Source organism: Paramisgurnus dabryanus, chromosome 6 (genome assembly GCF_030506205.2).
Source record: "Paramisgurnus dabryanus chromosome 6, PD_genome_1.1, whole genome shotgun sequence".
Lineage (NCBI taxonomy): Eukaryota > Metazoa > Chordata > Actinopteri > Cypriniformes > Cobitidae > Paramisgurnus > Paramisgurnus dabryanus.
In genome coordinates, this window is record NC_133342.1 from 18,638,633 (window position 1) to 18,666,572 (window position 27,940).

Genomic DNA, 27,940 nt, shown 5'->3' on the forward strand with positions numbered 1-27,940 from the left:
GGATCTCTATGAAAAGTCTGTCACAAAAATTGATTTATCTCTGCTTTTTGCTCAAAATGTGGTGGTTTTGCAGAAACCTACCCATATTCAAAAGCTGATTACACAAGAACCACTGAAGGTAGGATGAAACGTTATTTTTTTTGTTTGAAAGCAGAGGGTCTGTTCTTTCATTTGGTAACATTGTATGTTTATATATTTGAAGAAGAACATTTTCTGGAAGGCATTAAACTTCTGTGAAAATCATGAAAAACTCTGCCGCTGGCTGGCAACTTTTTTAAAAACTTTTTTAAAAACAACGCTGGTGGGGAAAGAGTTAAAGACTGCTACAGAGTCAGCAGATCTTGTCTCAACCGGCAGATCACTGCACAGATGAGGAACAGAAACAGAGAAGGTATGCGATAGTGAATTTTTTCCATTTTTGGGATGGCACCACAAGCCGTTGTTCTGTGGCAGAGCGCAGGGATCTAGAGGGTACGTAAGTCTGTATAAGCCATTGAAGGTAAGGGGGTGCTGACCCAGTGGTGGTTTTAAAGGCCAGGAGCAGAGCTTTGAATTTGATGCGAGCTGCTATAGGAAGCCAGTGTAACCTGACAAAAAGAGAAGTGACGCCCTCTTTGGTTCATTGAAGACCACTCTTGCTTCAGCATTCTAGATCATCTGTAGGGGTTTGGTTGTACAGGCTTGGAGTCCGGCCAGTAACGCATTGCAATAGTCCAGTTTGGACAGGAGCCAAGAGCCTGGACTAGGACTTGTGTAGCATGCTCAGATAGAAAAGGTCTGATTTTCCTAAGAAAGGGCGGTGCTGGCAACATGCTCCGTAAAACTAATGGGTATTTATCATGTATATTCATCGAAGTTAAAATTTTATAAAATTGTATTGTGCAAACAACACACCGTAACATATTATCCACATCCAATGAAATATTAAAACTGCTTTCAGAGATGAACAATTAATAAACATGCTGAAAAGTTTGCCATATGTCAAACCACTGAGAACAGTTGTCAACATTTGAATACTTTATTTATGTTTATCTGTCTGTTTGTGTTAAAGTGTGTTAATAAAAGCCCACAATAGATTTCAACTTTAGTATGGTTTAAAAACACCTGTGGGTGATATCTCAACAGGCTTGTTGATAAAATACCAAGAGCACATTTCTGTTGTGCAGAATTTCCTCCAAAGTCGTCCTGTCAGTCATTACTATCCTCACACAAAAAATGAAATCTCACACAGCAAACTTTAAGGTGATATAAATTGCGAGTGCAGTTAAGAGAATTGGCTAAGGTAAGTTGCTGCGTCCGAAACCGCCTACTTCATACTATATAGTACGCGAAAAGCAGTAGGCGAGGCGAGTAGTATGTCCGAATACATACACTGTAAAAAATACTTTGCTGCCTTAAAATTTTTTGTTAAATCAACTCTGATTTACAAGTTATTTCAACTTACTATTATTTATCTCGACTAGAGATGAGTTGTTATAACTACAGGTTAGTTGTTATAACTTATAAAATTAAGTTGACTTTTCTCAACTATATTTTGTAAGTTGTGACAACTCATCTCTGTTGACATGACTTGTAAATCTGAGTTGATTTAACAAAAAATTTTAAGGCAGCAAAGTATTTTTACAGTGTAGTATTCGAAAAACAGTATGCGAAAAGTACCCGGATGACCTACTACTTCCGGTTAGATTTTGCAGTGTGCATACGATGGACACTTCACTATCCCATGATGCCCCGGGAGAGGAGTTATCCAACGAAGAAGAAGAGGCATGCGGCTGTTTTCGCGCTGAAATGACAAGACGTGATGACGACGTCCGAATCTCATTCATACTACCAGGATTCATACTATACAGTACATTCTGTTTTAACGGCAAGTAAGTAGGTACTTCATCTAATTCAGTACCTACTATACAGTATGCGGTTTCGGATGCAGCCAGTGACTCCATGCAGAACTTGCTCTAAAAGCAACAGTAGCCCTTATATGATCCAAACTGTGACTTTTGTGACCCAATGAACCCTTATTAAATGGTAAGTATATCCAGTGTGGAGATGAGCAGGAACAGTTGGCTTGCATGGAAATAATTTTTTTGTTTGTTAAAAAAACAACAGCATCAAAAAAAAAAAAAAAACAAGAATAGCAGAGCAAACATTGGGCTCTATCTTACACCCGGCGCAATGCAGCGCAATGCGCGACGCAAGTGTTTTTCGCTAGTTTCCACCCTAATTTTCACGTTTAGCGCCGCGTTGTTTAAATAGCAAATGCATTTGCGCCCCCTTTTGCGCCCATGGGCGTTCTGGTCTGAAAACGAGGTGTGTTCAGGCGCATTGTTGGCACGTTGCTATTTTGAGGCAACTAAATGTGTTTTTTTGTTATTTAAAGAGCGCATTAGTAATATGCGCCTAAACGGGACGACAACGCGGGTTTGCTTTACACATAGATGAATGCGCAGCAGCACAAAAACGCTTTTAAATATGAAAGATTAAAGGATTGAATGTAAAAGATTATTATTGAGTCTCTTGGACATAAATGAGGACTAATTATGAGACGTTAGAAGGCGCAAAGAGCTGCTTCACCTGCAGCCTGGTAAGTAAGTAAATGCTTTGCTTTAAACAAATGCATCTGTTTTTAAATGTTTTTTTTTTAAAATGCTACAGTACCTCACGGATTTATGGATGACTCTGTACCTGCGGATATGGTGAGATGAGAAACATTTTTAAGTTATGCTTAAAAAAACTCTTTGCTAAAAAAACGCTGTCCAAAGTGCTGAAACGTGAGGAGAGCCGTTTGTAAATTCTTTATCTCCTGTTTGTAACAAATGAAGTATTTTTAGAGTACAAACCTTATCTTACATACTTGTAAATTATGTTTTGATGATATTGGATAGCCATACATTTAAAGGTCACATATGGTCAAAAGTGAAATTTTGTGGCTTTTTTCATGATAACTGAGGTCTAGGGGCTATGTAAGTACCATATAAGTTTCAAAACAGTCATTTAAGAGTCAAATTCACACAGCCTGCTTGAAGTAGCTGTGAGTTAAAACAGTTCGTTTGTACTTCCGTGAATTTGCTACGTCACCGCGAGACAGTCGCCGCCTTCAGTCTCCACCCCGAGCACTGTCCACCATCCACTGCCCCACCCCCTTGTTGCTAAACAAACTCCATCACAGCCGTGAGAAAATGCTGTTCAATTGATGGATGTCAGGAAACTAAATCATTGCAAAGGCTTCTGAAAACATTAATATACGAGAACAATGGCTAATATTCATTTAATTAGAAATTCCTCAATAATTAGTTCAACTTTAGCCGTCTGATCTAAACATTTCACAAGTGACTGCTTCGGTGTGGCAGTTCAGTGCTGGTTTGTCCAGGAATCTACTCATCAAAGATGTTGCAGTCCTTTGTTGGATCCGACCTTAAATCCACAACCCGTAAGTAAACATATATTAAGCAGGGCTGCACGATAACTTGCACGCGATTGTCACGCGAATCTCGTCGTTAGTAAAGCGGCATCACCTGCTCTCAAAACCGGCTGCCGGTTGCCGCTTCTGAAAGCAGCTGATGGTGATTTACTACTAATCAATGAACCGGCTTTACTGAAGGGATGCACGAGACAATCGCATGCGAATTATCAGCAGTCCTAACTTTTAAATTACATTATGGAGCCAGAGAAAACTGAAATGATATATTGTAAACAATTATGCAATGCTAACGTGTTTGCTAACTAGATGCTAAAGTGTTGTTTTGTAACGTTAAAGTTTTTGGTAGCCACCGGTTTTGATAGAATATCTGTTGGAAATCAGACGTTGTTTGTATTCTTAAGTTACAGACACAAGCCCTTTTGGTGTCTGTTTGTTTATTGAGTTAAACATGGTAAGGTTAAAATCTCTTAGTCTCTGTGTCTATTGGTTTACTAAACTAACATTTAGTATCCAGAAACTAACACTTAGTGTAATTCCATGGGTAACTTTATTTGAACTGCGTATTTCACTCATAAAATAACAGGCCTATCAGAAGAGAGGCTCATGAATATTACTATTACATGCCAAAACGACCTGTTTTTAGCAGAGCTCCTGAAAGAGGAGCTGTAAAAAATATATAGAGATTGTTTTTGGTACTTAAACAGCAAATATATATTCTTAAGGACATCATAACCTAAAATAAAACTCTAGAAAGCCTAAAAATATGTGACCTTTAAAGCAATTACAAGCCTGCTTTTTACTTCCATAAAGGTTTTAATAAAAAATAAGAATTTCAATACAAGTGAAAAACAACACAATTATTTAACATTAATCTTAAACTGGAGATCTTCTTCCTCCGCTTAGTTTTTCAGTTTACAAAGTCCGTCATCTAAATAGGGATTACACATAGCGCCAGCGCAACTGGCTTTTAAAGGGGATGAGAGCTGAGTCTCTCATTGGTTTACTCCACGTTACGCCCAAAATACTCCCATTACAATAGGACCTACCCTTTTCGCTACCCAGTCTCACAAAGTTTCGTGATATAGTCACGTATTTTTTTGATTCTTTTTTCGTGCTATTATCACGAAATTTCGTGTTTTTTCGTGATCGTATAACGAATTCCTGTTTTCGTGTGATTATCACGTATTGGTTACTCAACTGCTTTTTCCTATTTTTAAACCATTGTCGCTTCGGTTTAGGGTTAGATTTGGTGCTTGCATTAGAATGTCACTTTATATATTGGTTTATCCTATTTATTCTGATTTATTTTTTTATATGTCGCCTGTCGTTGGGGTTAGAGTTGGGTTTGGTTAGGGATGTCATTTTATGTAAATCTAACCCTAAACCGAAGCGACAATGGTAAGAAAATAGGACAAAACAGTTGAGTAACCAATACGTGATAATCACACGAAAACAGGAATTCGTTATACGATCACGAAAAAACACGAAATTTCGTGATAATAGCACGAAAAAAGAATCAAAAAAATACGTGACTATATAACGAAATTTCGTGAGACTGGGCTGCTTTTCGACCATGCGCTCGGCGCACAAACCATTTTTCCCGTCGTTGAATTAGCAAAAGTGCATTCGGACACGCCCATTTAGACGTTGCGCTGTGCGCTTTAGACAATGCGCTTAGATCGTTAAAATAGGGCCCATTGTGTTCAGTGGCCCTATAAGCTTTGTATTGGCAAAATTTGGCCCATGGTGAAAACTAATTTAGGGACAAAACTGTGCTATGCCCTCAACGTCGAGTGGTTGTAATTTGATTATTTTATGTTATTTGTGATTTGATAGAGGTTTTGTCTCAATATTCTACATTAAAAGTATGTCTTTTTTTATTCGGGCTACTGGCATTCATTTCAGGCTACTAAAAAATTAAGAGTGCCTGCCTGAGGGGCTACCAGGAATTTTTTAATTGTGCGAGCCCTGTATATATTATAGAAATATATTTCACAGTTTGCTATTATTTTATGTAATTCTATAAAATTTGATACTATTATTTTATAAAATGTAAAAAATTTATAAAAAATTATGTATCCTAAACTTTTAGACTGACACTGTATTTAATATAAAATATGATATATATATATATATATATATATATATATATATATAATCCAGGGAACAGAAAATTTGAATTCATTGTTGGTGTACCTGCAAAATACCTCAAATTAATATGGGTTATTCTAAGGGTAATAATACAAATTCCCTTTAACATTTTAAAACCGCAAATTTAAAAAATAAATGGAAAAGTAGTTTACACACGCAATGTCAGATGAAACTATATTTATGTGAACACAACTGCAATATAATGAACATCCATGTCCTTTTTTAGTCTCCACATGTGATCTATTGTTAAAAGGAATTACTCCTCAGGAGAGCCACTATCAGAAATGCCTCTCAATGTGAACTGCATGAGACAGACTTGCAATCTACAGGGGTATAATCACAGCCCTTTGAGAAACACTCCGGTCCTCTGTGTTCTCACTGGCAAAATCAATGAATAGTTTTGTTTCTGTGTTTTTTAGCCCATTACTACTGTATATTACTTCTGTAAATTCTTTTTTATTATATGTTCTGTTGCACCCAAAAATTGATTTTTCTATTATTATTAATTACTGCCTGCTACTACCTGTGTCCTTTTAAGAGCTTGGCAGCCCCTAGAAAGAATGAACTGAGATTTACAGATACAGCAAACAGCTATGGAATGACATGATTGTAAGTAAACCATGAATTTTTTAACTCATTAAAAGGGCCAGTAAACTATCCCTGAGTAAGCCATGTAAGTCATGTCAGATAATGGCGTAGTTTTAAAGCATTACCCTCTGCATTCCCCTCAGTCAAACCACTGTGCTCCGTGCCAACTGCACTCAGACAACAACCTCAGGCTCAGTAACCTACATTAGCGAAATCCCTTTAGTACTAACTAGAAAAAGCTCATCATGAGCACACTTTAATTAATTTGACAGTAAATGCCACTAACAACAACAACAAAGTCTTACCAAAATAATTACTGTAAGTTACTCGGTCACCGACCTTCGTTTTTAACATCCTTGTTAGTGTTCAGACTCCCATGCTGCTGGCTTGGTTGGCTACGGTGACTTGAGAGAATAATTGTAACAGACACTAGCTGGTACACGTTTGTTATATAAAACTCATTCCCTGATCTCTAGGGACACACTAATGGCTTTCATATTGGCTTGGCTGACGGTTTAAATCCCGTGTGGAGTCGACTGGGCAGTACTGGTGGTTACAATAGTTGTGTTACAATACTACAGTATATCGGTTTTTCACCAAGTCAGACATTCACCACCTTTGACTTTCTAAAATAATATTTGGTTGACATTTGAACAGTCTGAGGGGCAGTGTGCTCACATTGGAGGTATTTTAGGATCCCGTGATGATCGCTGTTAAACACCACTGTTATTCAATATTTTACTATGTTCTTACCTCAACTTAGATGAATTACAGTAATACATATTTATCTTATTCAATGCGTGCACTTTTAATCTTTGTACAGCGCTTCTTGAATGTGTTAGCTTTCCCATGTGTTAGCCACATTCATTTCTATGGCTCCAAACAAAAGTATTCTTTTGTGCCACCATACTTACTCATGTAACTACTCATGGTAACAGTCTTTAAATAGGGAAAACATGGAAGTGTTTGGTGGATCCTAAATTCATCCCTGTTTGGAGCCATAGGAATGAATGGGTCTAGGCTAAATGCACACACATTCACGACGTGCTGTACAAAGATTAAAAGCGCACACATTGAAAAAAGATAATAAGTATGTAATAATTCGTCAAAGTTGAGGTAAGAACATAGTAAAATATTGAAAAACGGTGGTGTTTTCCTTTAAAGCTGTGGTCTGATCCTCTTTTTGTGTGCAATTCATAATTGGGTTTTAAATCCCTTAAATGGTGCTCACCGCTATTCTGTGAGAGCCAAAGCTAATTCAGTAAGTGAGGTTAGCAATGGTGGCATTGTTATTGGTTGCCTGGTCACCAAACACAGTCTAGTGCCTTTTCAAACCTTTCATACCCCTTTCACGAGTCTACTGTTAATCATAATCATCTGTATTGTTAATTTGTTGGTACTTTAATCTGGCATCATTTTATTAGGTTTCATTAGATCTGAACTAACTTACACCCTCAATTTACAATTTTCCATGCTTTCTTGAAGCTTTGTGCCATGTCAGGAAAACAGTGGATATAGTATAATTAAAATAAAGTGAAACTTCAATACTTCAGGGATCTCGGACAGTACCCACAGTGACTGGTGAAGATTCAGATGACTTCAGATTATTATATTTATTTGAATAAAGAGCTCAGACATTTCAAAATGCATCAAAAACTACAAAAAAATCTACTTTTTAAAATTATATTTATTTTAAATGTCCTTTGTAATGTTTATATATACACAAATTTACAAAATGTATCACTAAAGTAGTGATTTGAGCAGTTGGCCACATCCAGTGAAATTAATGGGTCTCTATGGGCTCTGGTCAAAATGATTTATTTCCTAAACTGTAATTATTTTTTTTCTAAACACCTTATAGCCGAATTCAACACATAACATCTAGATTAATATCTAAAAATAATTTAGATCAAATTTATGTCATAATTTATGTGAATTTGCAAGCTAACGGTAGTTGAGGAATTGAGTGGTAAACAAGTATAAAAGTACTTCATATCCCCCAAAACACAGCATTAATGTATAGATGGGAAGTAAACAAATAATGATATATTATTTGTATCATTAAATATGTATATATTTTTTGTAATCACTTTTTTAATTTCTGGGGTCATTTTTACCCCCAAGGAACTCTAATGATACAGGAAAATAGATAGAGGCTTATGAGGGTTAAAAACGTGCTTGTTTGCAGATGCGACTTGTTTTGATACAGTATGTGGTTATCTATTAAGTATGACACATAAATTAAAAAACACCAGAATTAAAGTTATTCATCGTCAGTAGCGGTTACAAACAACAAAAATAAAGAATTAAGCAAGGAATCATTTTTGACAAGGTATTTAATCCTTGAAGGCAGCTGGCTAATGGGGCAACGGCCTGAAGCGAAGTCGTTGTAATGCGGTAAATGTTGATAATGTGACAGACATGCACTTTTTAAGTGTCGCTCAGGAACACAGTGTTATGATTTGGTTTTTGGCCGCAACAAGTGTTTTCATCACAGCTGTCGGCCTACATTAAAGCATCTCTTAGATAATTGGTGTGAAATAGGAGGCGCAAAAGAAGTGCAAAGGTGGGACAGACACAGCTGCGGAGACATGGAGGCGTATCTGCTTCTTGCAACTCTGTATATTTTACCGCTTGTGTACACAGATGTTGTGTTAATCTTCAGGCTGGAATTAGCAGAATGTGACATTTTCAGTCGGTCACTTTCACCATTTTACAATCCTGACTAGCGATTTTATGTTTGCGTATTAAAGAAGTTCATTTGAGACAGGTAGCCGGTGCATTTGGGGGCAATGGACTGTAAAGCCGCCCGGTTTGAGTTAGGAGTATAATAAACATACTAATGATTTCCTTAGCCTGCTGTGTAACAAGAAAAAGAAAGGCTTGTGGGAGACAGCAAATTGGTCATGATGAGACATGAAAGCCTAAGGCTATCATTCGCAAATGAATGGCCATTAAAACTAGCAAGTGAAAACCGTTAAATGATTTCCTCTTGACATTAGCTCATATTTCACATTAATATACACCTGTCAGAGATTCACATTAAGGCTCTAAAGAGTTTCCAGTTAAAATCAATGCAAATGAAGAGTTTCACGTATTAGTTTGACTTTTTATGTGAGGCCGCAGGTGTGAATCAGCAATCTTTGTTCCCAACCTAAACTCTCCCATCACAGGTTGCCAGAATAGTCTTCTTGTATTGTCAAAACAGAAATATTTATGAAGGCTATTCTGTGGTTACTTCCCATTAAAGCACACCACACAAGTCCATCAAGCACTTTTCCGTGCACCTCCCCCAACTCCCCTTTTAATCCCTTTACAAGCTGATGAACACTTTGGCAGTGTAAACACAATATCAACAGCCCTGCCTTCACAACTGTATTATCCACTTACGTAATTACCCACTCACCCATGACAATCTCCTCCATTAGCCATGCCAATTTTGACATTTTATATTGGGTCTTCAGTCCTGACTTGCTTTTAAACGTACTTACATTCACTTGTTAACTAACGCCTCTGTGAACACAGTCTGGACAGAACTGACAGGAACTATCACGGACCGAATGAAACATGATTTATAAGAGATGGTTTTATTTGTGTTACCCAGTATGTGGCCATGTAGATGCGTGCTTGTTCTCAGGGCATTGTTACTGTATACTTGTTATTGTGTACTTGTGTATGTGGTTTGGGCAACTGCTGGGTTCTGAGCAATTGCTTGGTGGATGCCACCCCAAATCTGACTAAAGTTAAATCATACTACTTAGGGTCAGGGGTTTGTTTAAATCGCCGAGCTTATGAGCAATATGAGGCATAATAATGGTAGCGTTCACCATAGCAACAGTAAGAATAAAAACACTCACCTGGTCCTCAAAAGAAAGTGCTTGTCCCACATCTCGAGGAAAGCCGTCTATCACTATACCACTGGCGTCTGGAATCTTCATGATCTTCTGCTTGATTTCAGTGATGGTTGTTTCCTAATGGGGATGAATTAATATGTGAAAATTATACACTCATTACATACGAATCATATTCAGATTACTTTAATAGCAGTTAAATGAGCACCCTTCTAAATACAAACCTTTTTTCACTTAGTTTGTTTCCCATAGATTGAGCATCTGCCATATAAATGTGCTTTGTAATCTGGCCTGCCTAAACAGCACACTTAATAAGTTTGGATGAAATGCAGGGGCGTGATGTCTCCGATTATATGAGCTTTAGGGACAATCATTCAATAATGCAGAGGAGAAATTTAAACACATCCTTAATTTCCTTATGTATAGAACTGATGTTCATCAGTGTTGCATAAAAATAATATTATCAAACACAGATTTTAAGCAATTTTAGTGCAAATGATGAGTATTTTAATATTCCCAAACGCTGGAGGTGGAAAATGTTCAAGCGTAGCAAATCTAATGATGTGGATGGCATCTTTTTCGACAGACAGTACAACAAGACCGCTCTAAAAATAACTCTTACATCAGTCATCATTTGTCGCTTTGGAATGTAATTTGTGCAACCGAATGCTATTTTTACCATGTTTAATGCTAGCTGAAGCGATCCAGGCAATGTTGAAGTGCAGTGGACATGTTTATGATTTATGAAGTCTCTCTTTCCAGCCACACAACACTATTATGTTCCATACACTCTAAAAACAAACGATGCTATATAGCACCAAAAGTGGTTATTTGCTCATAATCATAGAAGAACTATTTTTAGTGCCATATAGCACCGGTGAAGCACCAGTGAAGCACCAGTGTAGAACCATATAGTGCTATGTAGAACCATATAGGGGCCATATAGCTCCACTATAGCACCACATATGGTTCTACATAGCACTAAATGGTTCTACACTGGTGCTTCACTGGTGCTTCACCGGTGCTATATAGCACTAAAAATGGTTCTTCTATGATTACGAGCAAAGAGCCACTTTTGGTGCTATATAGCAGTGGTTTTCAAACTGGGGGCCGGGCCGCGAGATGGTGCCAGGGTGGCCCCAGTTTTATGACATTTTATGAAATACATTTATTTATCATGAATTCTGTGTAATTAAACCTAACAAAATAAGGCTACTAACCAAAAGCACTACTTTTTGTATAATTTAATGTTTTTTTATTAAAATGTTGAGTTTTTTGTCACAAATTTTCTTTGGGGGGCCGCGAAGGAATGCACTGTACACAAGGGGGGCCGCACGCTTAAAAAGTTTGGGAAACACTGCTATATAGCACCGTTTGTTTTTAGAGTGTATGCATAACTTCAAATGTTCAAACATCGCCTTGCATTACATCTAGATACCATAGTCACAGTCGCACTAATTAGATATTTGATCTGGTATGCCATTAGATCTAGATGATGATAAAATTAGCTTGGTAGCTACAGTATATGGTAGCTTAAAACAGCCAAAACCATTATATGGCAATAGACGATGGTCAGTCATTTTTATGTTTTGTTGTGTTTATCTTATTAAAGGGATAGTTTACCCAAAAAATAAAAATTCTGTTATTATTTACTCACATGTTGTTACAAACCTGCATACATTTCTTTGTTCTGATGACCACAACAGAAGATATTTTGAGAAATGTTTGAAACGAAACTGATCATCAGCCCCATTGACTTATATTAAACTAATAAACTTATATTGACTAATTATATAGAAAAATAATACTATGGAAGTAAATTGGGCTCATGATCGGTTTGATTTAAAACATTCCTCAAAATATCTTCCTGCATGTTCATAAAAATAAAACTATTTATACAGGTTTGTGACAACATAAGAGTGAGTAAATGATAACAAAATTTTCATTTTTGGGTGAATTATACGGTATACCTTTAAAGGAAAAATTACCTTTGTTCAATATTTTACTATGTTCTTACATAAACTTTACCTATTAATTTCTGCGCCAGAGTTTTTTTTACCCACTTAAAAATCGCCACGTTTTATTTTGTGTTACCATACTTACTTGTGTAACAACACTGTAAAAATACTTTGCTGCCTTAAAATTTTTGTTAATTTAACAGAGTTACAAGTCATGTCAACAGAGATGAGTTGTCACAACTGATAAAATATAGTTGAGAAAAGTCAACTTAATTTTATAAGTTATAACAACTCACCTGTAGTTATAACAACTCATTTCTAGTCAAGATAAATAATAGTAAGTTGAAATGACTTGTAAATCCGAGTTGATTCAATATTTTTTTACAGTGAACTCATGTAACTTCAAATAGGGAAGACATGGAAGTGTTTGGTGGCTTTTAAATTCATCTCTGTTTGGATCCTAAGGAATGAATGGGGCTAGGCTAAATGCTAACACATTCACAACGCGCTGTGCAAAAATCAAGTGCACGCATTGAAAAAAGATAGGTATGTATTAATTTGTCTAAGCTGAGGTAAGAACACAGTAAAATATTGAAAAACGGTGGTGTTTTCCTTTAATGCAGTTTAGTTTCAATAAATGTATTTTTATTATTTTTTGGACTATATTTATTGCACATTGAATGGTTCTGTTTCAAAAACCAAGGAACATTGTTTTTCTCAAAGTATGACCCCTTTATATAAATGGGTAAGCCTGATTTGTACTGGTATTTTTACAATACTGTGACTTCTTAGCACAAATGTTCTCTTTAGGTATTTTACAGTATCCCCTGCAGATAGGCGGCCTCCTTTCAAAACTTATGCATTTTAGAAGTGCTTAAAGGAATAATCAACAGCAGGGAATCTTATCTTCTGCTTCTCTTTAAGATCTCCTCCCTAAACTATGGTGTCCTCATTTTCAGACTAACGCTTCTGCGCTCTGCTTTCCAATGGAAAGCTACTCTAATATGCAGGAAGGGGAGTGTAAGTACATTGTTCTCGGCAGGGAATTCAGGAGCTTTAATTATTATTTAGTCTGGAAACAGACTAGAAAAAATTCCAAACCAAGCTTGTCTCTTTAGTAAAATGAGCAAAGAGCTATTTCTGGACCTGTTCACAACAATAAGAAAATGTTAGTCTTTCGTGTGAACGTTACCACTCTGTTCACATGGAGAAACTTACATTTGTGATAGCAAATATTAGTCATTTTTGATGGAAGTGACAAAAGGATAAATATTTAAATAATTAACTATCTAAAACTGCATTAACATCCACGCGAAAGTTCAACATATACAGCTATAGGCAATGTGTTTGTGTAAAATATTATACATGGCTCTTATAATTGAAATACTGATCTGTTGTTTGCTCAGTTTTGCCTACGCGAGTTTACATACTGTACAGTACATGTTCAGACTTAAAGGGGGAGTGCACGATATCTGAAAAACGCTTTGGAAGAGGGAGTCAGGCCGACTACCAAACACACTTGTAGCCAATCAGCAGTAAGGTACATGTCTACTAAACGACATCATTGCCTGGGTTGCGTATGTGTGGGGAGGGTCTATCAACAGAAGGTCCAGATTAGGGATGCACCGAATCCAGATTTTTTAGTTTCGGCCAAATCCCGAATCCACCGTTTAAGATTCGGCCGAATCCGAAACCGAATACCGAATCCTACTCGCATCCTTATTCCATTAACACAGTAAAACACATTAATGAAGTAAACAACGTCCACAGCAGTGTATTTTTCATTTTATTTAATTTTAACTGTACATTATGCCAGGATGACAAGTTTGAAAAACTATTTTGACAATTACCATAAGCCTATGCATAATGAAAGCGATGCGTTGCGACACGCTCGTTTTTACAATAAGCAAGCAGCTCCGCGCTGAAAACTATATTTAACTTTGAGTGAGAAGCTCCGCTCGTCAATGTCAGGTTTCACACGGCGTCCAATTACAGTGGAGGAGGGGAGGGAGATTACCACAGCAACCAACCGGCTCACAGCTGAAGCATCACAGCTACCAAGCGCTCGGCTGAAAAACAGCTGGAATTTGGTGTCCTCAAGGCGTTTTCAGCTGTGTTTAAAAGTTTTGGTGTGTCCAGCCCCTAAGGCTCACCGAAAGAAAAAGCTCATCTCCACGTCAGCACCCGATGTGTGTAATCAACGGCCGCGTTACGTCGACCAGCGTAGCGCAAGCCTAGGGTTCGGTTCGGTGGAAAAAAAATCTAGTATTCGGCCGAATCCGAACCCCGTCAAAAAGCCCAGTATTCGGCCGAATCCGAATCCGAATCCTGGATTCGGTGCATCCCTAGTCCAGATTCTATTGAGGTAGGGGCGTATTTGTTTAGGTAATTTGAAATGTCAACATTGGCTTTCAGAGATCATGGACCCCGCCTTTAAGGCAACACGTTAAGGCAACTACTGACAATTGACAAAATTTCATATTTTAAAAATAAATATATGAAATTAATCCAACATACTGTCTATTGAGATGTTTAGGTACATGCATGCTAAAGATTGAACCTTAAACTGAATGCTAGATACCTGTGGTGCCAATTCCCCATTGGTGATGATCCTGGCAATCAGACTCCACTTCCTATTGCTGGTGGCATTATGGATCATCTTCTTCCTGAGAAGCTCTCCCACCGACACGTATTCAAAGCCATAGCGTTTGGCGATCTTCAGACACTGTGTTCCTTTACCACTGCCTGGACCACCTGTTAATGATGAAGGTAAATGAAGTATGAACCTGAGTTGTCAAAGCCATCGAATTTAGGAATAGTTGACCTAAACTTTACACTAAACACTATGGGGGTGGTTTCCCAGACAAGGATTATCTTAAGCCAGGACTAGGTCACAGTTAAATAAGGAAATATAACTAGTTTTAACAAACATGCCTTAAATGGCACTGATGTATTTTAAGATATGTCATCAAACTAGTTAAATTGTATTTTAATACATTTCAGATATTAATACATCGACATAACATTATATAGTCCATTAATCACTACTTTAAACAGTAAAAACTACTTTATAAGCCAAATCAAATGCAAATCAGAGATGGGGAATTCAATTACCCTATGTTATTGATGCAACATGCACGTTCATTTCCTTAGGTTACATTTGGTACTGAAAACCTTCTTCCTTAATTAATATAATCAATCAAAAAAATTAAATCATTATATTTAACCTACAGACAAATAGACTCTGTTAAAGGAAGTCTGATAAGACAGGATGGAAATGCTATTCAAATCCCTACAACGCCATGATCCTGTTTACAGCTTTAACATCTGTATTGAGTGATTTGATCACAAATGATCACTGAACATTGCTAAAGCATAGAAAGCCTACTTAATTTTAATTTTGGCCACAAATGTAGCATGTTTTGGCAGGTACCAATACCACTATATCAGATAACTCATTAATGCCTGGTGTAAACATCACCTACAGTAGGCTATAACCTGAAAATTACATCTGTGATGACATCTGCATGTTATAAAAGGCTTACCTATGATCAGGATGACTTTGGGTCTGGGTCTAGAGGGATCAAACACTTCATATTCTTCTATGAGCTCTGCTGTCTCAGACAGGTCTGAGTCGCTCTCAATGGAGAACTGGTTAATGGGTGGCAGGCGCTCGTACCTCCGATAGGGGAAGTTGGGGCTGTCTGGGAGAACTGCATAAATGAATGCAAATACTTGAGTTAGTCATGATGAACGGACCTGGTCCTCATACAGCTGTCAAGAAAATCTTTTCACCATATTTCACAAGATATCAATGGAAAGGAGTAGTTGAAGCAAAACTAAAAATCTGTCATTATTTGCTGAAAACACTGCAAATGGTGACCATTGCAAAACGTTAGCCACAAAAAAAGCCAGGAAAGCCCCAACTGATACTGTCATGGTCTAACAAGATTACAATGGTAAACGATTATCTTGTGGTGTAAAAAACATCAACTTGATCCATTAATTTCTATTGCACAGGATGATCACAGCACTTCATTTTCCCAACTCACCATTTCGGAAAAACGAGCGACGTGATTGCCCACCATTGAGTGGTGGTAAAGACTTCTTCTCCTGTCCAACGAATGTGTCCCATCGGACTTTATCGGTTCCACCCAGCTCCTTCACCTTCTTCAGACAGATCTCTAGATAGTCTATGGGATCATCTGGTCGGTAGTACATCAGACCAGTCAGCAGACTCTAGAAAAACATTAGTTATTCATATGTATTTATCAATGGTATTCATCATATGCATAACAAAATCCTCAAAAGTAAGTTAGGCTAAAATAAAGAAGTTTATTTTTGCTATGATTATAAATACTCCCTAAGAAAATATTGTAAAGAGTACATGACTCTCATGTTTTTAAAAAACGTTAGTCAAAATATTTGCTGAAAACATTACTTTTAATAATAACATTATATGAAAAAATCAAAGATAGGCTACATATTAGTACCTCACAGATACATAATTGTACCAAAGGAACTTTATAAAAGATATCGTCCCAGACAAATTTTCTCCCTTTTTCTGCTACTGTATTTCATATATAGCATAATTATAGCCTATATCATTATAAAGCTTCTGCAACACGCCCACCATAACAAACGACGACAGGCAGTCAGTAAGCAAACCTCGCATAGTTTCAGACACGATCTTGATCCACGTTCACGCACGCTTTAAACCCCATAAATAATCATCATAAATAATAAACGCCAATAATAATCGTCTACAATCAAATATAAAGCATAGATACTGAAATTCTATTTACAGCCTCAATGGCTAACATAAACACAGCTTTATTCATCACTACGATATTATAAACGTTTGATCTTGGCAAAATATCGAAAAAACAACACGCTGTATTTTGTATTGATTCTTATATTTTATGTAGACGCGTATTGGAGGACATTCTGTAAGCAAAATAACAGTTTAACATGATATATTTCTCCATACAAGAAACTTATTAATGATATTTGTCTTTTTTAAGTCTATGATTTGGAAGTGGTTCATCAATGCAAAAGTTCCCATACAAACGCTCACCTCAAACAGTTGTTGTATCTCTCTTCTGGAGAGGTATTCCTTCGCATCGTTGGTGTTCATATCTGTTTGGAGGAAACTGTCAACCCTGTTGCGTGTGAATAAAAGGTCTCTTCTGTTAAAATACTGGCAGGTTCACGACTGTGCTCTAATCTTAACGCATTCTCCAAGTGTCTACAAAACTGTATGGATAAAGATAGCGACACTCTCAGTCAATCGCTGTGCACGTAACATCCTGGTCGCAAGCTTGAATCAGTCTAGCCTCTCACTTCAGTCTTTAAGAAACGCCGACACAGTAAGATACACCAGCATGCTGCCAGCTCAATGATGGAGTGATTCAAGTCCGCGTATTTGACCAAATGATGCTGCGCGTCCCACGACTGAAGCGAGCTGATGCGCGTCTCGCGTAATGCATGATACAGGAGATTAAAGCAAGGCAATTTTTTTAAATAAATAAAAATGAATATGTATATTTAAGGATTAGTTTTGGTGTCAACATAGTTTTGGTTCATAAGAACATTTAACACATTATAAAAAAGTTTATTAATAAAAGACAATAAAAAGTTTATTGTCATTTATTTTCCATAATCACAAAACTACTTAATTGTTATTTCATATTTTAGTGTTAAGGCTATATTTTGGTGGACCGGAAACATGTTATAAATAAACAATTAAAAACATTATATTTTACATGATATGCAATTTCTCACCATTATTAGACACATTTATTAGTATATAATATATTAATATCACTAGGGCAAATCTGTAAAACAGTATTATTTATGTTTCAGAGAGAAATCAACAACTGCCCATTGCAAATAATGAATTGCTGGCTCTTTTAAGGATATGATGATGTGTTTGGGATAACTACATTCTGCATTTTAGCACGTACAATGTCACACATTTTTCCATCTGTTTCTAAAATATGTGCCTGCTGGTCCTATCATCCATTATCATGTTAATCACACAAGGGTTGTAGGCAGGAAAATGTTTCATATTTCCAAATATCTGTCATCTTGTTAACATTTTGCCAGCTGCTACTGTATTAGGTAGGGGCAGTAATGAATAAACAGTGTCTTGGGTATAAACAAACAGCCTGTTTCACTTTCGTTACATCCATAATCCTTTTTGTAATGCTCTTTAAATGCAGCCTACTAATTGTTCATAGACATAAATTATTTAAATATTTCAAATGATGAATGAAGGAAAATAAATAAATAAGCTGTGACCTTTTCAGTTTTGTATGAGAACCAAAAGCTATTAAAATGATCAGATTCCCTAAAAGATAATGAAACCTGAAAGAATAATGGACCAAATGTTCCCCAGACCCAAAGGTAGAGTATGTGATGTCTTTAGTTGGCCTTTATAGGACATTAGTGCACCCCATTTAAAATCCCAATTCTATACACATAATGGATTTGCACTTGGCAATGTACTGGAATACATTTTTTAGTGTAAATTGACAAATGTCAATATTATGCATCAATATGCGGTAACATATGTAAATGTATTTAATATTTACTCTTTAGTATCGTAGTCATAATTAGCGTGTCAGAAATTTGACTTTTATTTTGAAAAAAAAAAAAAAAACGAGACTTTCTACAAACCGGAAGTTCGGCGGTTCCTGCATGCAAACCTCACCCATCACTAAACCAGGCACAAACAAAAATGGATTATTACTATTTATTTACTATATGTACATTTATATATTTCCTTGTTTTCATGCCTTCTGCATACAGTAATGATGTTGAGGTAAGTGTCTTTATTTATATTTGCTGTTAAAAGTCTCTGATTCATTTAATGCTGTGACACTTTAGCTCTGTCAAAGGTTTCTATTTGTTACAAAATATTTATTATATTGTTTTATGACAATGTTCATTTAGATTTGTTTTTTATGTTAGTTTCTAACCTACGTAGCGAATTATCTGTAGTTAATTGTAAAATTTCGGTAATAATAAGGAATCAACATCATACGAGCTTCCTAAGGCATAAGTTAGCTAGACAGCTTTTTGAGCATCACTGTCATTAGTTATTTCGTTGTTCACTGTTTATCGCACTTGCCATTTGGCTTTGTTTTCTCTCTGATCATTTATTCATTATTGCAATTATCTTGCCTGACAGTTTCCTGTTGAGACGACCAAACTAATTACAAACTGTCATTTCTTTGTCATCTCACTGGCACAGTGATTGAAAGATTTGTACATTTCTTTGAAGATGTGAGTAAATGTATTTGTGAGCCAGATGACAAACGTAGTGCATTGTTTTATAATATTGTTGACGTAGTTATTCACTCGTAAATGAAGAGAAAAGTAAAACAAAGTTTAATTTGACTTTTTATGCATGTGACAAAATTATATGTGAATATCTTTCAAGTCATATCCTCTCTCGTCCTTCAGTTCACTACAATGTGCCCATAAAGCAATTATTTCATATTACATCATCATGAGACATTTTGGCTGTTTTTGTGATCATATGTTGTCGTCATTGGTATGTTGGTTAAGTTTTCAAACATGACTGTTTTGTCAGATGCATTCAATATAAAGGACACAAATAGTATGTGACGACTTTCAGAAGAAAAGGTACAAAAGCTGGGATCATGGTACCATTTAAATAAGTCCTAATGTCTACCAGTATGTTCCTCTAAGGCAGTGTTTCCCAATGCTGGTCCTCGAGTACCCCCTCCCAGAATGTTTTAGATGTCTCCTTATTTAACACACCTGATTTAACTCATCGGCTTGTTAGGGAGACATGTTACCCATTCTGGTAGGAGGCTGATGAGTTGTCATCAGGAGAGTGACATCTTAAACATTCTGGGAGGGGGTACTCGAGGACTAGGATTGGGAAACACTGGTCTAAGGTACCACCTTTTTGGTACTGACCCAGTGACAACTTTTGTACTTCCAAAATATATATGAAAATTTAAGGTTTACATAAATTTCAAATAAACTAGGAAGCATTTGAAAACAAATGGCCTTAGATGATCTTTTCTCAGAAAAGACTTCACATTTTTAAGTAACAGTGTCAGACTCAGTATCATTTTACTGTCCAACATAGCTTAGTTTAAATCAGCAAGGGGGGGGGGGGGGTTCTGGACAGGGACTAAAACTTTCCTAGTCCCAGACTAAAATGCGTGTTCAGTGTTTCCCACAGGATTTTGAGGAGACTGTGGTGGTGATGACGTCACCCGCTTAATAGCATATATGTGACGTCATCATGTTGTATTTGAGTTTGATCTAGTGTTGGCACCTGAAATATGTTTCACTTCTACTCTTTGATCTGTATCTGTATTTGATCTGTATTATATATCAAATTATATTTTAAGCCGAATTAAGCTGTTTTAAATGGTGAAATAAAAATGTAAATGGGAATCATGAAAATTCTATTTGTGGGGGCCAGTGTTGATTCTGTGGTGGGCCACCACAAATAAATCAATGTATGGGAAACACTGGTGTTTGAGCTGCCTTAATTTAAAAACACCTTGTACTGACAATCTTAAAGTCGCCATGAAACGGAAGTAGCAATTGCCTTATTTTCCACGTGCTGATGTATATCCAAGTAAAACAGGCTTCTGTAATGAAATAAGCCAGGGCTGGATTTGAATTTGTCCATCGAGACCTAATTGGATAATTTGAAGTTGGGTTGTGTTGCTAATTGCTAATCATCGATCTTCTCCCGGACCTCGCCCACCTGCCATACCATATGAGCAGAAGTAAAAGGTAGGGATCGACCGATATGGATTTTTTTTTAGTGCCGATACCGATTTTTGTTTCATAAGCCGATGACCGATACACGCTGCCGATTTTCTTGAGCCGATATTTGGAGCCGATACTGCTTTTGCTCACTCAATTTTCACCATAAAAATGACACGATGATGCCAAATGTTACAAGTCTCAATTTTAAAATAAAATTTTTTATTTAAAAGTAACATTTATTGAACAGGTGAGGGTGCTATGGAACCATGAACTGCACTCTCCACAATGACAAGGAACTATCAGCAAAGGATATTGATTTCTAGCACTTTACTACTACAAATATATAAAGAGATGAGAAATAAAACTCGCTTTGTGCACCTATGATCAGCTGTTAGGCCGAGCTTTGATGTTGTCATGGAATGGTTGGTTGTTTTTAGTCACATGACCTGCAATCGCTTGAGGCTTCCAGCACTCTGTCTGTAAATAATGCCGGAAAAAAATCGACGAACACAGCAGCCATATATCGGCCGATGCCGATACATATAAAACTTGCAAATATCGGCCCGATATATCGGTCTATCACTAGTAAAAGGCTTGTTCGACTTCATGCGGCGCCGCACGAATCAACAGCCGGATGACGTCAAAGGACCACGAAAGCGATTCGCGAAATCATACGGAGGAGTTTGCTTTTAAATCGCTCTCGCAGAACTTTGACGTCACCGATTGTATTTTCAGAATACAATAAAACAATCTTATTCATGCTTTTCTATGGAACATAAGAGATTAATGTACAGGCCCTTGCAGTAAAATCCTTAAGGCACTTTACAGTTACATACATGGGCAGTTAGGATCACAATTACTAACTTTAACCTTCCTTGCTGTTAAAAAAAAACTCTGAAAAGCACCAGAAGAAAGATGGCTAGGTTTTCTGCTCATTTGTGTGAACATGCCATAGGCCTCCTGCAGGGAGGCATGAGCACTGCAGATGTGGCCGGAGCAATTAACTGAAATGTCCATACTGAGAGTTCCATAGGGAGACAGGAAGGACAGATGATAGTCCTAGCAATTGCAGAGCAGTAATATATAGGGCCAGGCAATGGCCCTCAGTAATGTTCAGGAACTTTCAAATGCAGTGGCGGTAACATCTGCAACAATTGTCAAATCTCATGAGTCCATTAAGATTAATTAAAAGTAGTAAAGCCACACAAGATGTTGCCTGCTAGATACAGTACTAATCCTTTTTTTGTTCAGAGACTCATTATCAGGATTTTCAGTGGAAAAAAGTCTCTAATTTTATGTTTGTGCATTGGCAGACGCTTTAATCCAAAGCGACTTACACAGGGCTCCAGACTAACTTTTTTCACTAGGAGCACAGTGGCCCCCAACTGAAAATTTTGGGGGCCCAACCAGGAAATTTAGGGGCACACACCGTAAATCAACATGCTTACCAAATACTCACATTTCTACTAATTTCCACTGTATTACTAATAAATACTTTAATGATAGATGCAGAAAGTACAATGTGCTGTTTCAAATTCAGTGTCACATTTTGTTGTGCACTTTTGGAAAAAAGGTCAAATTTACTTGTTGCACATGTGCGACTGGATGTAAAATTCAGTGGCACACTCTCTAATTTTAGGGGCAAAATGCCACCATTTGGGGGCAGTCTGGAGCCCTGGACTTACAGTACATTACAACATATACATTTTTATCAGTATGTGTGTTCCCTGGGTTTGAACCCATGACCTTTTTGCCCTGCTGACCCAATGCTCTAACACTGACATGAGCTTTAATACCTTGATTTCCTTTATTCACCTGAAAACAGAGAATCTTTGCAAGTGCACACTTTTGACTGTTTGATTGAATTAATCATGTAATGTTTTGTTCTGTTCATTTGTTGTAGTACTTTCCTAATAGTGTAACTGCAATGTGTGCTTGATGTTTAGGCTAAAGCGAGTCAGTTCTTCAGCAGTGGCCATACTAACAACTGGGCGGTCCTGGTAAGTTTGATTTACAGTATACAAAATCTTTATAAATGTGTACATTATTAAACACGTCTTTTCTTTTACACTATATTGTTCAGCTAGTATCAAAGAATAAATAAAAATAGCATATTGATCTAAATATATCATACTGATTTGTATGTTAAGTTATTTTTTCTTGTAAGAAGAGAACACCGTGATATGAGAGACTTGAAACTAGTAAAGTTATGATTTGTTAAAATATAATTTGCCATCATCTTACAGCTTTTTCACATGTACTGGAACATGACTTTATTATGTCTTTACCAATAACAGTATGCATGTTCCCCTTATTGTCTTTTTATTCTTTATCAATACTATAATAATGTTTATGTGTAGGTCTGCACGTCTAGATTCTGGTTTAATTATCGTCATGTGGCGAACACACTGTCAGTGTACAGGAGTGTAAAGAGACTGGGCATTCCAGACAGGTACATTTTAACACAATAATAACTATTTTTAACTCCTGGGATCCTCATTACAGTGACATATTATTTTAATCATCTTTCACCTACTGCTGTGCTGCTGGTTACTTTATATTCTCCAGAGATTTTCTCTCTTTTGTAGCACAGAGACAGTATTAATTGTGTCCAGACCGTGCTCTTGTCTATAACCACAATGAAATCTTCCAGTCTGCTCTAATTAAATGTGTTTGTTCCCCAGTCACATCGTGCTGATGCTGGCCGATGATATGGCCTGTAACTATAGAAACCCAAAACCAGCCACTGTGTTCAGCCATAAGAACATGGAGCTCAATGTGTATGGAGATGACGTGGAGGTGGATTACCGTGGCTACGAGGTGAGGCTGCTCCTGCCTAATTTGGTTTAATCATAATATCACTCAAACTGGTTGTCTTTAAATAAAATATATTGCAGTACTTTCTACACTGGAAATTGATTTTTGAGGTTTGTTTAGGTGGTATAGTGATGTTAAAACAGGCAACATTATTATACTGATATTCCTCAAACATTTAATTTGATATTTCCTCTTCTTCCATTTCATTTTCTGTTTTGTCCTCTACAATTTATTCTTCTACTTTGTCTTCATATTTCTTATCTTTTTTATATTCGTTATATTCTCATCTTCTATCTCAGCTTGGAATCATTATGTGATGAACAGTGGTGGCCGGTGACTTCTTTTTTCGAGGGCGCTCAATGCGAAGTTCGTCACAACATGTATGTAGCTCGTCATGTGTGTGGTTCGTAATTTCAAAATATGTGTTCTGCGCATCGAGTGATCCTATGTGCATCACGTGTCTTGTCAAAATAAGTGCCTGCTGCAGACGCGTCTAAAGGATTTATGATAAAAGAGACGTTCGCGTTTGCCAGATACTCGCATAATCTCATTCGTAATTTTAGTTTACTGTTAAGGGAGTGTCTTGCATGTATTTTTTGAACGTGAGCATCTCTTTTATGATCATAAACGGTTTTGACATGTGTGCAGCAGGCACTTATTTTGACAAAACATGTGATGCACATGGTTCACATGACGCAACAAACACATATTTTGAAAACACAAGCAACACACATGACACTCCGAATACTTATTTTGAATTTGCGCCCCTCGGATGAGCAGTTACGAGCCGCCACTGCTGATGACTTAATTTAAATAATTATTAATCTCATACAGTATCAATAATTTGCTGAGAAAAGTCTCCATCTAATGATCATGTACAGACATTGCATATTGTAGATATAAATAAATCATTAAATAAATAATAAGTTTGTTTGTTTCTATATAATTAAACATAAGCCTATCATTGACCTATATTTTTTACAATATTATGATTCCATTTACACACTGCAGGTTAAATAAAAATGTGTAGTTTTAAGACTTTTTTCAGTTGTATAATATTGACATTCTACAGTAGTTAAAGGAGTCATATTGTCAGGTTTCATGTTTTCAAGTTGCAAAAATTTAAATTTCAAATCCAAAGAGATCTCCTTTTTAAAAGTGAAGCCTCATCTACGCCCACCTAAAATGGCTCGTTTAACACGCCCATGCAGTTTGACGTCATACTGGTTTGAACATTTTCATAACACCGCCCTCGTATATACGCAAAGATAGAGGGTGTAACTTTCAATCACGCTGTAGTATTGTTGTTTCCGCCATGTCGAGCAGACGTTGTGTTTCGTTGCAAAACTACTTTGGTTGGCATTCCAACAGAGTAAACATTAAGAAACCAGTGGTTAGGTTTTATTTACAACACAGTTTCAGAACAGTACAGCCCAAATGTTCGATTGTGTGCTGCACATTTTAAGGAGGATTACTTTCTAAACATTGCGTAGTACAACCGCTGGATGTACACAAAGGCTTCGTCTATAAAGTGGAGCAATTGTAACTTTGCACCTACACTGACATCCTGTAAGTAGCCGATGTTTTCATATTTAATACATTTCCTCACAGGCCTGTGTTTTTATGCATTTCCTAATGATGATCCGCGAGATTTGAGAAGTGCAGATTAGTGCTTGTTTGTTGTTTCTACGTTCACAAATGCAAACATGGTTTATGTTGTAGTATCCTTACCTTACCATCTGTTACGTTCTGCTCAGATCGCGCTGGTAAAGTTGATCGATTAGCTTAGCCATCCGTGTTTTCTGGGTCAGATTCAGGCTCGTGTTGATAAGGTAGTAGTAAATACGATAGTATCTCGTGGCTTTCACTATTGGTCTGGGAGCTCATCTTCCAAAACTTGGCAAGGAGCGTCATATTTCCGATTACGTTACTGAGGTATTCGGCCAATCACAACGCACTGGATAGCTGGCCAATCAGTTCACACCCGTTGACACCGCGCTTTCTCACAACGATAAGCTTTGTACCAAACGACCTGTTTCAGATGGGTGGGACTTAGAGGTGCTAAAAAATGTATGGTATGTGGAAAATAATTATTTTTTTTAACCATAAACCACACAAACACATTGTATTACACCAAATACACAAAGTAATGTGCTTTTTAGCCACATAATATGACTCCTTTAAAAACTGAATGCAAGTGTTTTTATGATTGTGAACAAGATGAATACTTTGCAGTCAAGTTTGTCAATTTGTTTCAGATTCGTATAGGAAGATGTAAAGTTTAAGAGGATAGTTCTCCCAAGAATTTTGTATCATTTATTCACCCCCATGTTGTTCTTAACCTGTATTAGTTTTTTTTATTCTAATGAGCACAAAAGAAAATATTTTAGTAAATGATGGTAAGCACAAAGTTGATGGTACCCATTCACTTCCATAGTAGGAAAAACAAATACTATGGAAGTCAGTGGGTACCATCAACTGTGTGCCTACCATCATTTATCAAATATCATTGTTTGCGGTCAACAGAGGAAAGAAACTCATACAGCTTTAAACAACATGATGATGACAGCATTTTCATTTTTGGGTGAACTATACCTTTAATAATAATGTAAAATAAATATGGGACATACACTTTTTTTTGGGACAAACAGTTATTTAAACTGCCCTAGCAGTTAGCTGTGGTACAGTATATAAGCAGGCTTAGATTGTGTTAAAAATGACAAAAGTGATTTATATTAAAAGTATTTGACAGGGCAATATTTCAGATAGCGATATAATTCCTGGCTCCCGCGTCACCCTGTTTTTGTTGTTAAGCCTCACCATTGGTTGAATTTGATATACACATTCAGACGTACTTACCCCTGGAGGCGTCCCCAAAGTGTCACTGCCATTCCATCGAAAGGGAACTGTAACAGTGTATCTTAAAAGGTAACACAATGTAACCTTGCTCTCACTTGAAATGTGTCCCAACATTTAGTCCTTGAATTTGAGGATATTGGACCTGGAAAGTCCTTGAAAGGTCCTTGAATTTGAAGTTAACTAAGGTGTGGGAACCCTGATTTGATCACTATTAACTACCCTCTTTACCTGGTTAGACGGGTGAGATATATTGAACATTTGACATTTCTCTGTTTTTTTAGGTCACAGTTGAGAACTTCCTTCGAGTCCTGACAGGGCGACTCCCCCCCAGCACCCCTCGGTCCAAAAGGCTACTGTCAGACGACCGCAGCAATATTCTCATCTATCTGACAGGTGAGATCAATGCATTTTTTTTTACAGATTTTTGACTGATTCATTCATATCTTTGACTGTGAATCTGCTTTCACAGGTCATGGTGGAAACGGCTTCCTGAAGTTCCAGGATTCTGAAGAGATTAGCAACACTGAGCTGGCTGATGCTTTTGAACAGATGTGGCAGAAGAGGAGGTAACTGGACATTGTGCGCATATAAGCTCGTCTGCTGTCTAATGCAATGGAATGCAATGGAAAAGCACCATAACTCCCTGCGAGGTGGTTTATGTCTGAACAGGCTTTAATGTCAGAGCATTTGTGTTTTTCATGCTCGAGAGTACCTGCAATAAACTTTTATATCACATTATAAAGAGCTGTATTAGACATCACACAGAATGCCAGTATTCAACATCACATTATATTATATTATATATTAATGGCGCTTTCTTATATCTGTTGAGTTAGTCAATGTGTGATTATTGCTATAAACACAAACCTGATTGTTTTTCAAGCGCCGCAGGGATGATGTGTTTTTGTAGGCCAACCTGGAAGTTTCCTCCGCTATAAAGCTTACTCATTTTTTTCCATAGACCTTTGCATTATCACTAAAAAATAAGCTCTGTGTTTAACAAAAGTTTAGTAAAGAATACAATGAATTATGAATTTTTGTCTATTTGTAGTCTGGACTAGTCTATGTGACACTCACACTCCATATTACAGAACACTGTTTGATGTACAGGGCTGAACCTCCACACCAGCATTATATATAAATAATGCATTATAAATGCTCTAATAGCATGTTTAGATCCACCACTGTGTAAATATTGTGATAGGTTGGTGTGAGGTACAATGACAACTTCCTCTGTGCCTGTACAGTAGCTTTCTTCATCCACTGCTGCACAGGAGGTTTTCTGTTGTCAATGTGGTAATTGCAGGTTTGATCCAATAAATTAGTGAAGCCCCTTTTGTACACCATTGCTCTCTTTACATCTTGGCTTTACGAGTCTCTCTCTCTCTCTCTCTCTCTCTCTCTCTCTTTCTCTCTCTCTCTCTTTCTCTCTCTCTCTCTCTCTCTTTCTCTCCCTCCAGCTCGGCTGAGTGGGCTAAAAGTGTGAAAGGGCTAAATATATAAATATATATTTTTGTGAATGAGGCATTAAT

General features: G+C 36.9%; 2 protein-coding genes across 2 annotated transcripts in view; one reads left to right on the plus strand and one right to left on the minus strand.

Moving 5' to 3' along the window:
• ak5 (adenylate kinase 5) overlaps positions 1-17,426 on the minus strand; it is a 74,333-nt gene extending 56,907 nt beyond the window's left edge. Inside the window, exons 1-5 of the mRNA XM_065269642.2 lie at positions 17,044-17,426; positions 16,019-16,205; positions 15,512-15,679; positions 14,548-14,720; positions 10,015-10,128 (exon numbers count right to left, since the gene is read on the minus strand). Coding sequence (XP_065125714.1) covers positions 10,015-10,128; positions 14,548-14,720; positions 15,512-15,679; positions 16,019-16,205; positions 17,044-17,103 — 702 coding nt within the window. The 5' untranslated portion in view covers positions 17,104-17,426. The remainder of the gene's footprint in view (positions 1-10,014; positions 10,129-14,547; positions 14,721-15,511; positions 15,680-16,018; positions 16,206-17,043) is intronic.
• A 1,226-nt stretch (positions 17,427-18,652) lies between these two features.
• The window catches only part of pigk (phosphatidylinositol glycan anchor biosynthesis, class K), a 45,148-nt gene continuing 35,860 nt past the window's right edge, over positions 18,653-27,940 (plus strand). Inside the window, exons 1-6 of the mRNA XM_065269654.1 lie at positions 18,653-18,792; positions 22,679-22,732; positions 23,093-23,184; positions 23,417-23,552; positions 26,690-26,801; positions 26,878-26,974. Coding sequence (XP_065125726.1) covers positions 18,709-18,792; positions 22,679-22,732; positions 23,093-23,184; positions 23,417-23,552; positions 26,690-26,801; positions 26,878-26,974 — 575 coding nt within the window. The 5' untranslated portion in view covers positions 18,653-18,708. The remainder of the gene's footprint in view (positions 18,793-22,678; positions 22,733-23,092; positions 23,185-23,416; positions 23,553-26,689; positions 26,802-26,877; positions 26,975-27,940) is intronic.